Raw genomic sequence first — 19,322 nt, 5'->3', positions numbered from 1 at the left:
CCCAGCAATGGCCTATGTAATCCCCAGAGATGATTAAGAATGTTGGCGAGTGGCCCTAGCTGGCTTGGCTCAGTGGCTAGAGCGTTGGCCTACGGACTGAAGGGTCCCAGGTTCAATTCCAGTCAGAGGCACATGCCCAGGTTGCGGGCTCGATCCCGAGTAGGGGGCATGCAGGAGGCAGCTGATCAATGATTCTCTTTCATCATTGATGTTTCTCTCTCTCTCCCCCTCTCTCTTCCTCTCTGAGATCAATAAAAATACATTTTTTAAAAAGAATGTTGGCAAATGCATCCCCTTCTTCAGAGATGTCCTACTCTCAGAGGCCCTCCGCCACCCCCTTGATGCCCCTCTGCGGGCCTGTCCCTGTCTTTCCTGTCACTGCATCCTCTTTGTCTGCTTCAAGCACTTGTCAGATAGTGAGTGTTTTACTTCTTGCCTATCTGTCAGCTCCACTAGAACACAAGCTCCCTGGGGTAGGAACCAGGTAATTTTTCTTCACCAGGGAACCACCAGGCCTAGCCACGTCCCCGTCCGGACCATGTGTTGAATGGACAGTCGTGGTTGAATGAGCTGATGGACTAGCAGGGAAGTGTGTGAATGACCCATGAGCCGGGACACCTCTACTTGGTCCAAACACTGAGAAACACTTACCGTCCGCATCTTTAACCATGTGTTTACCTCCCCACGTGTCGAACCAGCCAACCCAATATTCCATAATCATAATGGGCTTATCTCTCTAGAAACAAACCAAATGAAACACGAAGTCAGACAAAAAGAAAAAAAGTCGGAAACACTGAATACAACGGATGAGAGTTGGAGGAACTTGGGCTTCTCACTTTTTTCCAAGTCAGCCCGTTACACCTCTTGCATCTCCATTTCCCTAGACATCCTGATCACCTTCTATCATTCCAACCTTGTCATTCTCGAAGCTGGTGTGGAAAGAATCAGCTTTGGAATCACAAAGACCTGACTGCAAGTCCTCGTGTGGAAACTGAAGCTCAAGGGTCACATGCTGTAAGGTCAGAGACACAACTCAAGTCCATGGCTGAGCCAGACTAGCAGCCACGGAATTATATTGTCGATTAACGACATCATTCGGAGGAATCCAAGATGGCGCGTAAGAGGGAGTTCCACTCACCCCCTCCCTGGGCCACATCAGAATCACAACTAAATTGTAGAAAAATCAACCTGGAGAACCATCTGAAGACCAGCCGAATAGAAGTCCTATAACTAAGAGATGCAGAAGAAACCATGTTGAGACGGGTAGGAGGGGCAGAGGTGCAAAAAAGGGCTGGCCTTGCACCCACGTGTGGCGACTGAGAATCTGGAGGGATATCTCAGCCGCAGAGGTTCCCCCTGAGGAGTGAGGGGTCTCAACCCCATGCTGAGCTCCCCAGCCTGGAGCCCAGTGCTGGGAAGAGGAGCCCCTATAACATGGGCTGTGAAAATCAGCAGGGATTGCGTCTGCCCAGATGAGATGGGCGTCTGCTAGAAACCCAGGTGCTCTCTTAAAGGACCAGCACACAAAATCTCACTCACGGGCACGCACCCTGGGCTTCAGCAGAGGAACAGCAGCTCTGAGGGGACTTGAGTCATCAAGGGAGAGACTGGGTTGTGTGGCTTTCGGGAGAGGGCTGGAGGGACAGCCGCCAATGTTCCTGTGCTGAGTCCCTCTTCCAACACTGCATTCCCCTCCAATAGAGCATTAGCCTGGTGAGCTACGCTAGCCCCATCCTGCCAAACTCCCATAAGGCTCTGGGAGCTGCTGCCCACAGCCAGCCTAGGCCTGCAGAGCAGTCTCCTCCGTCAGCAATGCACATGGCTCATTTCTGAGCTCTGCTCTCTCAGAGAAAAGAGAGCATCCTTTCCCTCTGATTGACCTCATGTAACCCCTGCCCCTTCCTCTGGTCATCTCCATTAGGTGCTCCACAAACAGAGGGGACAGAGGCAGAATTTCCTCCTTATTCCCCCTGACGAAACAGATAAACTCCCCAAGACACTTTGGAAACTAGGTGAGGCCTCAGGAGAAAAGCTGTATAGTCTTTGTCAAGCCTCCTATCCTCATTGAACACCAGCTGTACAGGTTGGGGCCAGGGGAGAGGGGGTGGTCATGGCAGGTGAAGGGGCTACGACTCTTCCTCTCTAAGACATCCTTACCTGCACTCTCTCAAGGTGCTCGAAAGTATTCTTCTGAAATGAATTTATATTGATGGTGGCCAGCACTGTAGAAAGAAAGGAGAGATGCTGCATGAGGCCTTGGGGCAAGTGCTGCCAGGGGAGGGACAGAGGTCCATGCCTTGAACATGGAAGGAAGTGTGCTGAGTAGTGAGTTACTGAGATACTACTTGTATCCCGTGTTGCAACGTGCAAAGGGCTGTCACTGGGCATTTGCAAGGACAATGTTACGGAAGAAGGGCAGTTAGAACTAACCATATTTTGTGCAGAGAAATGGAACAGGCCAAAGTCACACAAATTGATTAGACCTAGGAATTAGACCTGGGGGTAAGTGGAGGTGGGCAAAGGGGGAAAATGGGGACAGAAAGAGACGAGACTTTGCCTGGGGTGATGGGCGCACGATGCAGCGTGCAGATGATGCTTTGTTGAGTTGTATACCTGAAACCTGTATGGTTTTGCAAACCAACGTCACCCCAATACATTTAAGTAAAAAATAAATAAATAAGTAAATAAAGGTGGAAAGGTGGGCTGCGGACAGAAGAGCTCCCTGGCAGCTGCTGTTGAAGGAAAGTAGGATCGAGGGAAATGATGGCGTTGCTATGGGAACTCTTTGCTTTGACCTTGGGTTCTCATAGCGGTACCACCTCGCCAGGGTCCACCTCAATGTGCATGGCAAAGAGAGGCCTCAGAGCTATTCTTGGCTCTTCCTCACGCTTGTTCAAAACTCAAACCGGCGGGTGAAGAGCTCCCGTGCTCCCAGAAAATACGCCTGTGCGTACCTCCTTTTATGCTGCCTTGGAGCACGTCATTCTCCGCGTCAGAGGTCAAGAGCAGCTCCACGATCCCTCTGTTCAGCAGGGCCTGTTGAGAAAACTGGACAGAGTGAACCCCCTCTCCTTTCCCCCGTGGGAAGAAGGAAATTAGCCAACAAATGCACTGGGCCAAGAGGGACAGTGCGTGAGCCGGAGAAGAAGGTTTGGGTTGAGAGTCCGACCATCCACAGCTCTCTCTCTCTCAGGCTGGTGTTTCTCCCAGGGACGCAAAAGCCGCTGAGTCTGGGCTCTGACCCCATCCCAGCCTCAAGGGGAAATGCAGAGGGAGGACCTGAACTTGAGAGAAAGAAGACTCTGGAAACTGGGCTTGAAGGGGAGAGGCAGGTGCTATGGGGCCTGGGGAAGATCAGAGAGAAACTTCACAGACGTGGGTCCTACCTGGACACTCCGAGGAAGCAAGGAAGCCCACCATGGCTTTGGGGGCACGGGGATCTCATTAAAAACTCATATTTGCTAAGGGCCTCAGAAGCCGACGGTGACCAGAGGGCCGGAGGACCCTACGTGTGCCTTGCATGGGCACCGAGCCACAGCTGGGACTGGGAGTGAAGCCGAGTAGCAAAGTTTTGAAATCAAGGAAAAATAATACTCACTGAATGAGATTGACTTGAAGGGTCTGATGTGGAGCCCCTGAGAAACGTTAGGGAGGGGATTTCTCACAGCCCTCGAAGCTGCAGAAGCCACAGGTGTGGGCAGGAGCCTGGACACCTATGGAGCCCAGCCCTGCCTCCTCCCTCTCTCCTCACCTGATCACTCTGCCCTGCCCAGCTGGCAACTGCCGGCCTGCCAGGCCAGCCACCCTGAGGTTCCCCTGGGGACAGAGCTCACCCTGCCTCAGGCTTAGCAACCCGGGGGAGAGATCCCATTGACAAGGGAGCCAATCAGGCTCCTGAATGTGGGCCGTCAGGGACAGGGAGGCGCTGACCCTCCCACAAGGACACGGGCAGGATGGCAGTTATGCCCTGGCCTGAGGCATCCCCCCAGGAAGAGAGACTATTGGTGCTACAGGTCAGAGAGCTGCCATGTGACAGCCATTATCATCATCAAGTTCACGAAGCATTATTTCCTTACTGCTCGCCAACCCCCAGCTTTCATGAAACTTGTGGGTCGTGGAGATCCTTTAACATCATATTTTATCTCAGAATAAAGTCATTCAAGTGCATCTTAATTGCCCTGACCATCCTGTAGAGTCAGAGAAACGGAACTCGGTCCCTGTATCCGCATAACCCACAGAGCCTACCAGAGCCCGCAGCAGACTCAGAGGCAGAGGAGGAAGGAAGCATGAACACACGGAGACCAACCAGGGTTTCTCACCTTGTGAAGATGCGGCATGTACGCTCTATCCTTAGCGAACGCACCGTACTCGTTCTCCACCTGCACGGCGATGACGGGGCCTCCCTGGCGGTACTGAGGGGGCAGAGAAAGGGGAAGTGAGGCTAAGGGTGAAAAACCTGGGGTCTCGGGGGCTGGGAACCCTGAGCCAGCTGGTGCGGGCACCTGGCTCCTAGCTGTTTCCTGACCTGGAGGCACGCTCTCTCCTCTCTCCTCTGATGGGCAGTCACCTGCAGGCCCTTCGGCGGCACAAGGAGTCCCAGTGCCCTAGTCTTCAGTCTTCATAACCACATCCACTGTGTTCCCGCTCCTTCTCATGCTAATGAGTGACTTCAGTAGGAGAGCTCATACCGACAAACTCACCTGCTAACACACCCACCCTATCCACTCACCCTTCCTCTCTAAAATCAATAAAAATATATATGTAGCTAAAAGAATGGCAGGTTTTAAATATATATATTCAAGTAACAAAAGGAAAATGTCCAGTGAGAATGGTAAATTTTCGTATAAAAAAGTATACAGTGTATAGAACGTTGATCTGCAGAATGAAGGGTCCCGGGTTTGATTCCAGTCAAGGGCACATGCCAGGGTTGTGGGCTCCATCCCCAGTGTGTGGGGGGGGGTGCAGGAGGCAGCCAATCAATGATTCTCTCTCATCATTGATGTTTCTATCTCTCTCTCTCTCTCCCCCTCTCCTTTCCTCTCTGAAATCAATAAAAATATATTTTTTTAAAAAAGAATACATACGCATGTGTAAGTGTGTGCATAGATAATTTGCCTCCATGTGTGTAGGAAATCTATGGAAAGACACACAAAACTCTGGTGAAACTGGCTGCCTGTCTCCGGAAAAGGTAACGATCGCTTTGGGAAAGGTGACGAGGGGAGGCTTGTATTTACCATAATCTCCTTTGTGCTCTTTGAGCCTTTTCGCCATGTGTGTGTAGTGACTGTTGAAAACAGCCAAGATCACTCAGGAGTAGAAATAAGCAGTAGAAAGGGCAGTGAGCCTAGAGAACATCAAGTACATTCAAAGCCACCACCATACACCCACGCTCTCTGCTCTGGCCGGGGTGATGCGTGTGCTCCCAGAAGCTCTGGGGAGAAGGCTGAACTTAAGGTGAGGGTCTAGAGTTCAAGACCGAAGGCAAGGGTGTCAGCTTCAGCTCTCAGAGCCGGGCCCAGCCTGCTCTATGAATAGGTAGAACCAGCTGTTTCCCTGAAGCGAATGTCAGAAGGAAGGAAAGGACGGCGATTTTACCTGGAGAGGAACCACTCTGGCCATCAGATGATCAAAATATCGATCCACCGCTTGGACAAAGCCCTTGTCGGTTGTCCTCAGTCTCAGCTCTGGGTCCTGCAGTAACCAGCTGGGGGCGAAAGGAGACAAGCTCAGTGCTTGAGACGGGAAGGCAGGAGGCGGGAGGGGGCAGGCCGGGCCCTGCAGGTCCGCCAGCTCCTTCCGGAGCTCCCTCCAGCCCAGCTTTAAGTCTTCTGCTCTCCTGCAGCCCTCAAGGGACCTGGAAGATGCTCTCTGGACCGTCCTACTGGGCTGTCCGACCGACAAGTGTCGGGGTGACAGTTCCCAGCTTAGGAGGGGCGGCAGCTCCGTTACGGCCCGCACACCCACATCTTAGTGAGGAGCTCTTTAACCTGTCATTGACTGCTCGCCTCCATTCCTTTCAGTTCATTCAAAACCTTTGTCTGGCCCTAGCTGGTTTGGCTCAGTGGTTAGGGTGTTGGCCCATGGACTGAAGGGTGGAGGGTTCCATGCCGGTCATAGGCGCATATCTCAATTGCAGGCTTGATCCCCAGCCCTGGTCAGGGTATGTGCAGGAGGCAACCAATCCATGTGTCTCTCTCACATCCATGTTTCTCTCACATCCATGCTTCTCTCTCTCTGTCTCTACCCCTCTTTTCCACTCTCTCTAAAAAGCAATGGAAAAAATATCCTCAGGTGAGGATTAACCAAAAAAAAACACACACAGCTTTTTCTTGAGCCCTGGCCGGTGGCTCAGTTGGTTGGAGCATCACCCAGGACACCAAAAGGTTGTGGGTTTGATCCCCGGTTGGGGCACCTACAGTCAGGGTACTGGGGCACATATGAGGGTACAAATGAGGGCACGTATGATGTTTCTTTCACATCGATGTTTCTCTCTCCCCCGCCCTCTCTCTTTCTCTCCCTTCCTCTCTCTTTCTCTCTGTTTCTTTCTTCCCCTTCCTCTCTCTTTCTCTCTCTCTAAAAATCAATAAAAACATACCTTCAGGTGAGGATTAAAAAACAATCAAAATAAAACACCTTTTCCTGGAGCCCAGTGTATGTACCTTAGGCACAGGGTTCCATCTCTTCTGAGACCTGAGCCTCCAGGCGCCAGGACGCCTCCCCAGTACCCAGGTCACCTGTGCGGGGCGGGGCCTGCAGCTGAGCGGCCCAGGGCATCCCGCTTTGCTAAAATACCCCTTCCTTCACGGCCAGGCCTCTGCTGCTCCTGAGCCGGATGGGAGAACACGCTCATCCCGGACGAGACAGAGCCTCACTGAGCACCGGGAGGAAAGTGCCCACCGGGAGCCGAGCCGTGGGCTGCACACACCTGGCAGCTGTGGAGTGAACAGGAGCGAGCCCGTGGGTGCTCAGCCTGCACTCAGCTGTCTGCACTGAAGGCCGGCAGCACAGAGGAGAGAAGGCAAAAGAAGATGAGGGGGAACAAAGGGGAGCTGAGGTCCCTCAGCTCAGTGGAGAACATGGTCTTCCATTAACAAAATAAGGGAAAAGCCGGGGGGTAGGAGGTCCTCAGAGCAAGTCCAGAGGTTGTCAGAACCTCCTTCCGCTCTGGAAAGCTTCCCACCCCGGACAGAGACCAGAGACGGAACAGGAAGAAAGAGATGTGACCTCCCGATGCTGCCTCTCCCCGCCCAGGCGCCCACAGCACCAGGACCAGCTCTCAGGCCCTGCATCTGTGACGGGACAAGGATTACAGCGGCGCCCATAACTCACCGGGCCACCGCAGGCCTTCCCTGAGAACACCGGGCTCCGGGCTGTCAGATTCCAGCTCTACTTTTAGTAAAACAAACCATCACAGTCCTCCCCTCACAGCCCGCTCACCTGGGCAGGCCGCCGAGGTCGATCTCGCTGCAGATGTAGGGGCCCGGACGCAGGATCACCCACAGCCCGACCTCCGCGGCCATCCGGACAAAGGCCCTGGGAAGGTCAAAGGCGGCCACTCTGAGGGCATCCGAGCCGGGGGGTGGGGACGAGCCAGCACACGCCACAGGCGGCAGAGCTGCCCGGATCCTCTGCTGGCCTGCCCTCCTCTCAACCAGAGACAGGCAGAGTGAAGGGAAGGCCGAGCCCTCACCCCTGCAGCTGGCTTCTCACCAGCTCCCAGCCCAGGACCATATCTGCACAGCCCACTGGGTCATGGGGAGGGGGGGGTGTCAGACAGGGGACGGGGTCCTCACATGAACCTGACCCCGACCACCTTGCTGCCTCCAGGGGCAGTCCCCTCCCAGCAGGGGGGAGGGACCCCACTGCAGAGCAGGGCTGACAGGGGACCAGGCTCCTCTGGGCTGCAGTGAGGAGACTGGGCTCAGGGGGGGCCTGGGCACCTGGGAGTAGCAGGTTCCCAGCTGGAGAGCACCTGGCCCCGGTGCAGAGCTGGCACAGGGCCCTGAGAACAGCTTCCAAGCAGAGCTGAGAGGCCAGGATGGTCCCTCATCAACCCCCCAGCCCCTCCCTGCCCCCAGGTCCAGGCCCAGGCCCAGGCCAGGTCACAGGAGCAGCAACAGCACGTACTCCAGATCCAGGTTCCCGGAGAAGTCAAATGTGCCTCTCTGTGGCTCATGGAGGTTCCAGGGGACGTAGCTGTGGTAGGAGAGAGGGAAGTACAATAAGCATCTTATTTCTTTCCTATCGAGTCCTAGGTCAGCCCCAAACCCATGCCCAAGTTGCAAGTTGGAACAAGCTTCAACTTGCTCCAATAATTATTTTCCTTTCTCTGCCACCCAGTCGTGATCTAAGCTGTCAATAATCCTGATTCTAGATTCCTGGGATGGATGCACTAATTATCCCACTCAACACCCATTCTTTGTAATACCCATTCAAAATGTGAAGAGAAGGGAAAAACATAAATGTCTACATATGCCCAATAAGTTATTGCTAGGAATTAATCAAAACAAGAATAGAGAACTCAGCAGCCAACCGATGGAGCACAGACATCCTCAACAAACACATGCATCGTTTATAAAATACAGCTGGAGCAGGTGCCCCCCCCCAGCAGGCCGACCCTCCGGGCCTCGGCCTCTTTCCCACGGAGGGGAATCCAACTGCCCATCTCCCAGGGCACTCAGGAGGAGGAAGCGATTTTGTGAAATTGCTTAGGAAATGCCCAGCCACCAGTAAACCCTAAGTACACGTTACCGTTGGTCACCAGGCCATAATCGTGTTCCATGGCGCGCTAAATGTGTGCTGTTCCATTTACAGTTCACCCTGTCACATTTCTACTTAAATTCTTCTGCGGGACTCAACTGGCCTTACATGTTGTGTTGCCACCATCATTGAAGTACACGTACGTGCCCTCGTTGGGAGGGGCATTTTCCATAGAAATAAGATAAAGGTTTTATCCCACGGAATCATCGGCACAAGCCGACCAGACCACTGCTACTCTGCCTTAGCAGAGGAGACAGCAGGGCCTGCGCTGGGATCGCTGGAGGCGGGGCTGGGACTGAGACCAGGTCTGTCCGATCCCTAAGCCGCAGGACTCACTCCCTTCACTCCCTTCACCTTCACTTCAGTGGCCCGTGTTTCCTTAGATGCTCATACTCTCCTTCCTCCACATGCGCATGTCCGTGTGCACAGGAGAACTGTGGTAGGAAGTCTGAGAGGTAGGGGGCCCTCATCATAAAAGGCTCCTGCTGCACAGGGCTCATTGGAAGGTCGCTCGGCCGGGCTCCCGACCCAGCTCAGAGCCAGAGGCAGACACCCTAACCCCGTGGGCAGCGAGGACCCAGAGGGCGGGCGGGCGGACTCACGTGGTGACAGTGTTGAAGCCGCAGGCCCGCAGCTTCAGGAGGCGGTCCCGCCAGGACCCCCTGGGCACCCGGAAGTAGTGGATGGAGCCCCCGAAGATGAGGAACTTGTGCCCCTCCAGTGTGAAGTGCGGGTTACTCTCAGGCGTGCTTTGCGTCTGGAGTCCCACCGTGCGGTCCTTCAGCTCCAGAGGGGTCAGATGGGACCAATTAAACCTGCAGAGAGAGAGAGAGAGGGAGAGAGAGAGAGAGGAGATGAAGAGAGAGAGAGAGGAGAAGAGAGAGAGAGGGAGAGAGAGAGAGGTGGGCAGAGAGACAGAGATGAAGAGAGAGAGAGAGGAGAAGAGAGAGAGAGAGGAGGAGAGAGAATGAAGAGATGAAGAGAGGGAGAGGGAGAGAGAGAGAGAGGTGGGCAGAGAGACAGAGATGAAGAGAGAGGAGAGACGGCTGAAGCCCAGCAGAAGACGTTCTTGCTAGCAGGACACACTAGGTCTGTCCATGCTTCTGATACTCTTTTCTCCAGAAAAGGAGAGTCCCCGCACCCCCTCCCCTCCTCCCAGTACCCCTCCCACCCCTTCCCCCACAGACCTGCTCTGGTGTGGCTGCGGCCCAGCTTCCTGGACAGGAAGCTTCTCTTTCTCTTTATATTTTGCCCGAGGAGCAAAGCCTGATGAGATCAATGGCAAGAAAAAGACGCTCATGATTCTTTTCCATGAGAGACGTGGGCTGGAAAGAGGAGAAATAACAGTGAGGGGACGGCATTGGCCTCATGCGATTCTATGGCCCAGAACGCCGCCCTCCAGGCAGGCAAGCGGCCAGGGCACTGGCTGGGCACACACAGGGCTTCCAGCCAGCCCAGGTCCCTTCCCCCCCTCCCACACCCTCCCTCTGCCCCCTGCAACCTCTCCTCCCACCCTCCACTCAGTCAGGACGGAAAGCTGGGGGGAGACCTTCAGTCCTAGGAGCCTCCTCGGGAGCCAGACAGGGCAGGGCACTGGGGCAGGGTCTGGGGAGGGCTCAGGGCTCAGTGACCAGTGGCAGCCCCTCGGGCACCAGGCTCAGGGAAGGACAGGGTGTCCTGCCACTTGGCAGGGGACCAACGCTCCTTGGGGCGGGCATCACTAAGGTGCCGGTGGAAGAAAGCTGGAGGGGAAGAGCCTGTAAGGGGGGCTGATGCGTCTCAGGCAGATCTGAGGGTCCAGGAGGGCGGCCAGACCAAAGGGGCCCTTGCCCCAGGTAGGCGCCATGAGTCACCTGAGGTGCCTCCGGGAACTCATAGCTGGAGGCCAGGGTGCCAAGGTCCCGCGCTGCTCCCGCCGCCTCCTCGCAGGGGAACCCGGTTCAGGCGTGCTGATGCTGGGAACTTTGAGCCACCCCAGCCCCGTAGGGAGTCCGGGGGGCTGCTGGGTAGGGAGGGCCGAGCAACAGGCTGGGCTCTGGGCAGCGAGGACAGCGCTCTGTGCCCACGGGGCGTCGGGCCGCCTGCACGCAGGGAAGTGAGGTGGGAGGATCCCTCCTTAAACTGGGTGTCACCAACCAACCGATTGAGACAGAAACGCAGACCCGAGTGGGAGGGAAGGAGGACAACTTGGGCCACACCATGTACCGGAGAGCAGGGGAGTTCCGTTCAGCTACTTGATAGCAAGGGCCCTGATTTTGCTTTGACATAAATCAAAAGGTGAAATGTGATGCGTGCCACCAGACGCATATGTCAACATTATTTTATTCGTTTCAATTACATGTTCTTTTGCCTTTTGTAATTGGAAGTAGCAAGCCTCAAGGCAACTGGTCATTTTAACTAAAGCTGTTACAAGAAAAATGTGAGTAGGAGATGCTTATGAAAAAAAAAGTACAGAGAAGTAGACATTAGTTGCTCTGATAAGATAATGTTCAAAAAAGTAGCCCAAAGTGAGGTTGGACGGGAAATTCACCGAGGCGTGCATTATCCGCCAGGTGGCCCTTTATTTACAATGGGAGATGCCTGTGGCCTCCGGGGCAGAAGTCTAGCTCTGACTCCGTGAATTTTATCATATGCACATTGATGGACAGGGAACTCGATTCTTCAGCCCCAGAGAGGAAGATCTGCCTGCGTAGACAGAGCCTCGGCATGATCAAGGACAGTCTGTCCCTCCTGCTGAATCTTGTACAGAACAAACTCTCTAACCTCAGTTCTGTGGGTGGAAAATAAAATCCATTTAAGTCATTGGCAAACTTGAACAGCAACCTTCAAGGTTTCAAACTTCCTACAGCGGAGGTTGGGTTGAAGTCAGAAAGTATCATTTCAGTCGTTCCAGAAACTAGCATTTTGCTGGGTCTTAAAATGGCTTTGGAGAAAGAGTGAGATTGTAATCTGATCAAGTCAGTTGTTCAAAACAGATGGGCTTCTGTCTTCGTCCCAGCATGTTCCATTCCTTGCTACTCATGATGTGGAAACGTTAAGTGCGACCACCAAAATGAGTCTGTCCTGTGCAACTCTGCTGAGTGAAGAAGACTCGGAGTATGTCTAGCTGTCAGGGGGGTGGTAGGGCAGAGAAAGATAAATACACCAAAATTCTTTAGTCTCCACGTTAAGTTATATTTAGTTAAATTACCTTTCATTGCCCAGGTATGTCAGTTTAGGAGCAGTTCCACTGTAGTGCTTGCATTGGTTTAGAATATAAGATTTTAAGCTCCTCCAACATTGTACTAAAACATTTCAATAAAATCATGCCATCCATCACTTCCTTTCAAAAAAAAAAAAGTACTCAATTCCCACAAATCTATTCTCTGTAGGACAAAGTGTCTAGTTCACTATTGGATCCTTGTACCTGAAAACCCGCCTGGCATATAGCAAGCCCTCAGCAAGGGCCTGTTCACCATGTGAGTGGTTTCGGCAGCTGCAGGAGAGAGTGGGATCCTGGCCCTTAATGACAGCCTGGCCCTAACCAGTTTGGCTCAGTGGATAGAGTGTCGGCCTGCGGACTGAAGGGTCCCAGGTTCAATTCCGGTCAAGGGCATGTACCTTGGTTGCAGGCACATCCCCAGTAGGAGGTGAGCAGGAGGCAGTTGATCGATGTTTCTCTCTCATCGATGTTTCTAATTCTCTATCCCTCTCACTTCCTCTCTGTAAAAAAATCAATAAAATATATTTTTTTAAAAAAAGAATGACAGCCTGAGATGGAAAGCACAGGGCTCAGGCTGGGGGAAGGCTCTGGAGTCTTGGGAAACCAGTTTGGGCGACAGGAAACAGAGGAGACAGAACTGGCTGTTCTTTGAGATAAAAAGCTTTAAAGTCATTGGTCTAGCCCTAGCGGGTTTGGCTCAGTGGATAGAGCGTCGGCCTGTGGACGGAAGGGTCCCCGGTTCAATTTCAGTCAAGGGCATGTACCTCGATTGCAGGCTCCTCCCCAGCCTGGTCAGGGCTCCTGCAGGAGGCAACCAATTGATGTGTTTCTCTCACATCGATACATATTTCTCTCTGTCTTTCCCTCTCTCTTCCATGTTCTCTAAAATGGAAAAATATCCTCAGGTGAGGATTTAAAAAAAAGTCGTTGATCTTTGTGAGACTACTGTTATCGGATGAAGTGGGGGTTCTTTGCCCCAGTGGCTGCTGGGAGTGGAATCTTTAGATATCTTGAGAAAAAGAATTGTCTGAGACTCGCATGGGAGAATGGATGTGTCTGCTTTATTTTTCTCAACTTGAAATTCTCACAATTGACTATATTTTGAGGGCAGGTCATTTTTTAATCCATCTTGTGCTCAAAGACCGTGAGGAAGGATGGGTGCCCCTGGCCTTCAGTACGTGAAACACTGGCTCTGAACCACAGCGGCCGCGCCCGCAGGTGCATTGTGACGTCACACTGGAGGCCCTGGGACGCTCTGTCACAATGGTCCTGGGTGACATCCAGCTGGTGGCTGGTCCTGACTGCCACTCTCTGTGCTGAGGGTTTAGCAGGAGAAGGTGCTAGTTGTGTGGCGACAAATCTTGGGATGGGGAACCTCGCCTCGTGTTGCGGAGGTATGTCCATGGGGGCCCAGGGACTGCTGTCCCTTCTAACGGGCGAGGCGACACTTCTCTCCATGTCCTCTCGGCATGTTCATTCCTTTCTTTACAGCTGTCATGTAGAGTTGTACATATCTAGTGTCCTGCGATGTTCGGCGCCTCAGCTCTTAGAAAAATACTCATGGGGAAAATATGAAGTGGACTCCGGGATATTTCTGAAGTCCAGCTTTGACTCAGAGGACACTTCTGGGAACCTCTTAAGCAGGGGTCCTCAAACTTTTTAAACAGGGGGCCAGTTCACTGTCCCTCAGACTGTTGGAGGGCCGGACTATAGTTTAAAAAAAAACTATGAACAAATTCCTATGCACACTGCACATATCTTATTTTGAAGTAAAAAAACTAATGTTTTTGGCGGGCCGCATGTGGCCCGCGGGCTGTAGTTTGGGGACCCCTGCTTAAGCAACGGGTACTAAATATTGAACTGATAATGATTCCTAATTTCTCTCTGGTCTTGGACCAGCAGGGTGTCCATAGCTCTGTGTGGCGTGAATGCCTTTCTCACCATCTCTCCTGATGGATTTTTCCTATAGGAGGATCTCCAAAAGCCCACGAAATCCAGTCTGTCCAGAAGGATTTCTACTGGCGAACAATCCAGGTCTACCCTCTGGATAAATCTATAGAAGGTACTGTGGGAATTCCATCATTAACTTGATGCACTTTTAATAATTGCCACATATTCCATTTCCCATGTGTAAGAAAAACATCTATAAAAAGATTTTTCAGCTCAGCCAGCATGGCTCAGTGGTTGAGCATCGACCTGTGAACCAGGAGGTCAGGGTTCGATTCCCAGTCAGGGCACATGCCCTTGTGGCATGCTCCATCCCCAGTGGGGGGCGTGCAGGAGGCAGCCAATCAATGATTCTCTCTTATCATTGATATTTCTCTCTCTCTCCCTCTCCCTTCCTCTCTGAAATCAATAAAAATATATTAAAAAATTTTTTTTTCAACTCATACCATTACTTCCCTTCTTCCTTGCCATTTTTTCCACCCAGTACGATGACCCAGCAGTGGCTCATCCATACTTGGTACCCGGCCACCTCCCTACACCATGGCCCCTTGTCCACATCGGGCAGAGCTCCCTAGGAAACTCCTGGTGAGCAGCCACCAATGTACTGACCGTTGTTTTGTGTTCCCTTAGCCCCACCTGAGACCTTCTCGGAGGCGCCTACTCAAGGAAAAAGAGCTGGTGTTCCGGTAAGGCCCCCTTCTCCCATCCAAGTACTAACCAGGCCCGACCCTGCTTAGCTTCCGAGATCAGACGAGATCGGGCGCGTTCAGGGTGGTATGGCCGTAGACAGGCCCCCTTCTTCCTGTTCTACTGAAAGGTTGCTCTCATAGTGTCTCCCTTGTAAGTCCACTTCCAATATAAGAACCTGACAAGGTGAGGGTACAAGACATGCACACTGCCCTTGGTTCTGTGAGTGAGTGATGATTGGAAGTCTTCCACGGGCTCATAACTGATAGAAGGAGACGTCTTAAAGTGACAGCACCCAGGACGTAAAGTTACAGCCTAGGGCAGTGATGGCGAACCTTTTGAGCTCGGCGGGCGTGTCAGCATTTTGAAAAACCCTAACTTAACTCTGGTGCCGTGTCACATAGAGAAATTTTTTGATACTTGCAACCATAGTAAAACAAAGACTTATATTTTTGATATTTATTCTATATATTTAAATGTCATTTAACAAAGAAAAATCAACCAAAAAAATGAGTTCGCGTGTCACCTCTGACACGTGTGTCATAGGTTCGCCATCACTGGCCTAGGGAATGTAGTCAATTACGTGGTAAAACTATGCATGCTGACCGGAGGGTAGTAGTCGTATTGGAGTGATTGCTTGTATGGTACATACATGTCTAAGCACTATGCTGTAACCTGGAGCTAGTCCAATATTTTTTTAAGTATAAGTTTGATTTGGCGGCAAGGAGACTTGTCATGTATGACCTTCAGTTCTGTTAGGTTTTACACTGCTCACTCTACTTACATTCGCATTTTATAAGCAGGAGTTTCCTTTTAATCAACGCTATTGTCCAATGAGAAAACAGAGGCTCATCCATGATATGATTTGGATAATGATACTAATATAGGAACGCAGAGTGTCCATTTGGGACGGTGAAGAAGTGTTGGAGATGAATGGTTGTGATGGTCACACAGCAATGTGAATGTCCTTAAGGCCACTAAACTGTACACTTTACAATGAGCCCAGATGGTGTGGCTCAGTGGTTGAGCATCGACTTATGAACCAAGAGGTTACGTTTTGATTCCTGGCATGGGCACATGCCCGGGTTACAGGCTCAATCCCCAGTGGGCCCTGAGGACATGGAGTAGAAGGGAACAGAGACAAAGGACAGAATGCCCTGGCTGGGTGGCTCAGTGGGTTGGAGAGTCATCCCCTACACCAAATGGGTGTGGGTTCGATTCTAGGTCAGGCACATACCTAGGATGCAGGTGTGATCCCTGGTGGGTAGGTGCGTATGGGAGGCAACCAATTTCAGCCCAGCCGGCATGGCTCAGTGGTTTGTCTCCCCTCACCCCCAACCTCTCTCTCTCTCTCTCTCTCTCTCTCTCTCTCTCTCTCTCTCTCCTGCTTTCTCTCTGTAAACACATCCTCCAGCAGGGATTAAAAACTAAATAAATAAAAACAAAACAAAGCAAAAACACCCCTCTCCTTTGGTTTTAATGTGGTTTATTTTCAGTATCAAGTTAGTAAACTGTCAGGTGCTATGAGCAGAAGATAAACCCGTCCTAGTTCTTTTTCCCTTGAGAGCTGAAGGCTTTTGTGTCTGTTTAAAAACTATATGAGATATCCAACTTTTCAAATAGAACCTTCCTGAAGGGTTTCACTGACAACCTTCCTGAGGAGGGGACACAAGACACTTGGATTTATTTGTGCAAAAAGCACCACACAGACTGGGGCTCAGCAAGGGAAACGGGCCATGATGCCTGGACTTGGAGACCCTCTCATGTTTCACATTTCAGCAGTGTTTCCCAGCTCCTTCAACCTGCCAGAACCCGCCGTAACCATATGTGCAAATCAGTATTGTCTGCGCATCCCCCCAGCATTCTAGTACAAGGCTGTTTTAATAGTAAGAATAGAAAACTGGCAAAGTACAGTAATGTAAGGCTTTCTGTATGATACAAATTAAAACAAAGAGCGTGACACTGATTTCTAATTCATATTTGATGTATATTAAATAACATCAAATAACAGTTAAACCGCTTACACTGGAATTATCTTTAAAAAGTTATATTTGATCACAGAGATAACATGTTCTGGTAGATGATAGACAAAGAGTTGATTTATGGGTATTTTCTTAACTTAATGACTGGTAGTCATTAAGCATTGGCACAGGTAAGGCCAAAAAGATGGATTTTGTTTGGGGAAACCAATGAGTGGCCCCAGAAATGAATGGAACAACTACCCTAAAATGGAGTCTAATTTAAAATACATATACTTACTGTAGCGGTCAAGCGGAAAGAAGTTAACTAGAAGAGGACGCTCTGCCGGGAGAAGGCGTGAGCCTGCAAGCGGGCCGCGTCAGAACAAAGTCTTGCACGCGAGACTTACTGTTCCGAGGCAGAACTTTCCTTGACGTGATGAATAGTCCATGAGGGCATAGAAAGTTCAGGGGAGGGTGCACTGCTGCAGGTGGAAAGAGTCTTTGTATTATGTAGGAAATTAATAGTGTAATGTATAACTTAGCTCTGATGATTTCATAAAGCATGATTGTTAATCATTGTCACTTGCTGTACCCCATTGTTAATCATTGTTACTTGCTGCACTCCATTGTTATTTGCTGTGCTCACCCCCAATAAAAGCCATGAGGCATCAGAGGATCTTTGCTATTCGCCTGAGCGAGCGGTAGCCCTCTGCTTCTCCGTATCCTGTCGTCCGACTCATCTCTGCGCCTCCGTTCACCAAGAACATCAATACTTACAGGGTTATGTTTTCCTCACAGGCAATTCGTCCTTCTCGGAACCACCTCTCCACCGAGGAGGCCGTCATCATCCTAAAAGCAAGACAAAAACGTCGTCTCTGGCCAACTTGCGGGTGCTTCTCCCCATCCCACCTTTTTGTGAGGAGGCATTGAGGAGGTCAGTGCGGATTAGCAAGCATTTCCCTGCCCGAGTGAGGACGATGTCAATGTTGATTTTCCTAGGAGAGCCGCCGCATCCTTGTTTACTCAGAGAACAAACAGTCCGTCCCAATTCTAGTCACGGTCAGCCTCAGTTCCTGCTCCTGCCAGAAGTGTGCAGAGATATAGTGGGCACTCGTGGGATGTCTGTATTTGTGATGTTTACACATGGACGATGCTGAAGAACACAGGGTTTGGGTCAGGCTGCCGGGATCCAATCCTGGCTCTGTGACTTAATCGCATCGTGACCGTAAGCTTTTTTCTTGACTGTCTATAAAATGATGATGAACTGTGAACCTGTTTTATGAGGTTATTATAAGGTCGAATCACATAAAATAAGGGAAGTGATTTTGAAGAAGGCCTAGCACCCTAAGTATTCCAGCTATGCTCATTACGATTGTGCTTAATGCACGGTACAAGGATTATTGTGGACCGTGTGCTTTTTAGGGAGAGTGGAAGAGAGAAGGGAAAGACAGAGAGAACTATCCATGTGCGAGAAACACATCGATTGGTTGCCTCCTGCACGAGCCCTGACCAGGGTCCAGGCTGGGGAGGAGCCTGCAACCAAGGTATGTGCCCTTGACCGGAATCGAACCCTGTAGGCCAGTGGCAGGGGAGTTCTAAATCGGGTAGGAGACATTTGGTGGGTCATGTTCTGGGCTCTGAGGCAACAGATCCTTGCTAGGAACGCTCAGCACGGATTATTCAAGGTTGGGTCTCAAAGGCAGAGAAAACTGTTTTTGTCTTTTCTGAACCTTCACCTTGCAACTGTGCCCAATGGCTATGCGTAGTGCCTGCTTGGGCTCTGCTGACTGAGCATGGTTGTCTGAATCCCTCCTCAGAGAACGTGGCCTTGGGCGTGCACCTTATGAAGCCGGGCACCCTGTGGCAGGGAAACGGCTGCACTTACTGTGTCTGCCCAGGGCTGCTGCTGGAACTGAGGCCCGACGGTAAGAAAACATCGATGCTGGGATGGCCTCGGAGGCCTGGCTTCCGTTGGGCCCTGAGGAAGGTCGGAAGGTCACGGGATGACCATCCTCACTGGTGCTGGCACCTCTTCTGGCTCCAGGACGCCAGTCCTGATGCTGTCACTCAGGTTGGTGTCTGTCATGAGCTCTTGGATCTCCGTCTTCAACAGCACCTGGACCTCCTGGCAATGGACCCCCACAGCAGACATCACTGAGGCGGGGAGAGAGCTCTTTACCGCTGGGTGGGGAGAGAATCCTGGTGCCTACCTGGACTTTCTCTGGACAAGGGCAAATGAAGAAGTGAATTAGAGCATCGTTTCCATGGGAGACTGAGAAGCTAGTTCTAGAGCGGGGAGAGGAACATGAGAGGGCATTTAGTTCTTTATCCAGATCCCAAGACAGGGATGTGTTTAAAGGTATGCTTTTAATACTTTCAAATGCCTCTGATTATCTCTCGTTTTGTCTTTTTCTCACACTTCCCCTACATCAGTGGTTCCCAACCTTTTTTTGGCCACGCCCCACCTAAGCATCTCTAAAATCCTGATGCCCATCCTATGTAATCACTTTCCCAGCTCACTCTCTTCTGTAGCCCTACCATTTCCTTGTACTACAGCTAGTAAATAAGGCCTTTGAAGGCAGAAATTGTTTCAAGTTTGCAGCACACCCATACCCTGTCCCCCTGCAGTGCCAAGCACAGTTCCTTACAGAAAATACGCAACCAAAACAGAAAATATTTGTCATAGCTAAAGATGTATATTTTGGTCTCTCTAAACCAGGGGTCCTCAAACTACGGCCCGCGGGCCACATGCAAATACAAATATT

General features: G+C 51.3%; 1 protein-coding gene and 1 long non-coding RNA gene across 2 annotated transcripts in view; both read right to left on the bottom strand.

Annotated features, from left to right (window-relative positions):
* The window catches only part of GLB1L3 (galactosidase beta 1 like 3), a 20,763-nt gene extending 9,802 nt beyond the window's left edge, over positions 1 to 10,961 (bottom strand). The window contains exons 1-11 of the mRNA XM_023762061.1: positions 10,901 to 10,961; positions 10,413 to 10,502; positions 9,948 to 10,125; positions 9,363 to 9,575; positions 8,128 to 8,196; positions 7,438 to 7,533; positions 5,596 to 5,704; positions 4,320 to 4,412; positions 2,955 to 3,036; positions 2,158 to 2,222; positions 652 to 736 (exon numbers count right to left, since the gene is read on the bottom strand). Of these exons, the coding sequence (XP_023617829.1) occupies positions 652 to 736; positions 2,158 to 2,222; positions 2,955 to 3,036; positions 4,320 to 4,412; positions 5,596 to 5,704; positions 7,438 to 7,533; positions 8,128 to 8,196; positions 9,363 to 9,575; positions 9,948 to 10,125; positions 10,413 to 10,502; positions 10,901 to 10,961 (1,141 nt within the window). The remainder of the gene's footprint in view (positions 1 to 651; positions 737 to 2,157; positions 2,223 to 2,954; positions 3,037 to 4,319; positions 4,413 to 5,595; positions 5,705 to 7,437; positions 7,534 to 8,127; positions 8,197 to 9,362; positions 9,576 to 9,947; positions 10,126 to 10,412; positions 10,503 to 10,900) is intronic.
* A 165-nt stretch (positions 10,962 to 11,126) lies between these two features.
* On the bottom strand, positions 11,127 to 18,454 carry LOC111827842. The gene is made up of 3 exons (XR_002831577.1): positions 18,443 to 18,454; positions 17,335 to 17,406; positions 11,127 to 11,866 (listed from the first exon to the last, which is right to left on the bottom strand). It is a non-coding gene; the product is annotated as an uncharacterized LOC111827842 (long non-coding RNA).
* Positions 18,455 to 19,322: the final 868 nt, after the last annotated feature.

Source organism: Myotis lucifugus, unplaced genomic scaffold, assembly GCF_000147115.1.
Source record: "Myotis lucifugus unplaced genomic scaffold, Myoluc2.0 scaffold_229, whole genome shotgun sequence".
Classification (NCBI taxonomy): Eukaryota; Metazoa; Chordata; class Mammalia; order Chiroptera; family Vespertilionidae; genus Myotis; species Myotis lucifugus.
Note: the sequence above shows the minus strand (reverse complement) of the source record. Positions and strands in the feature narration are given on the sequence as shown.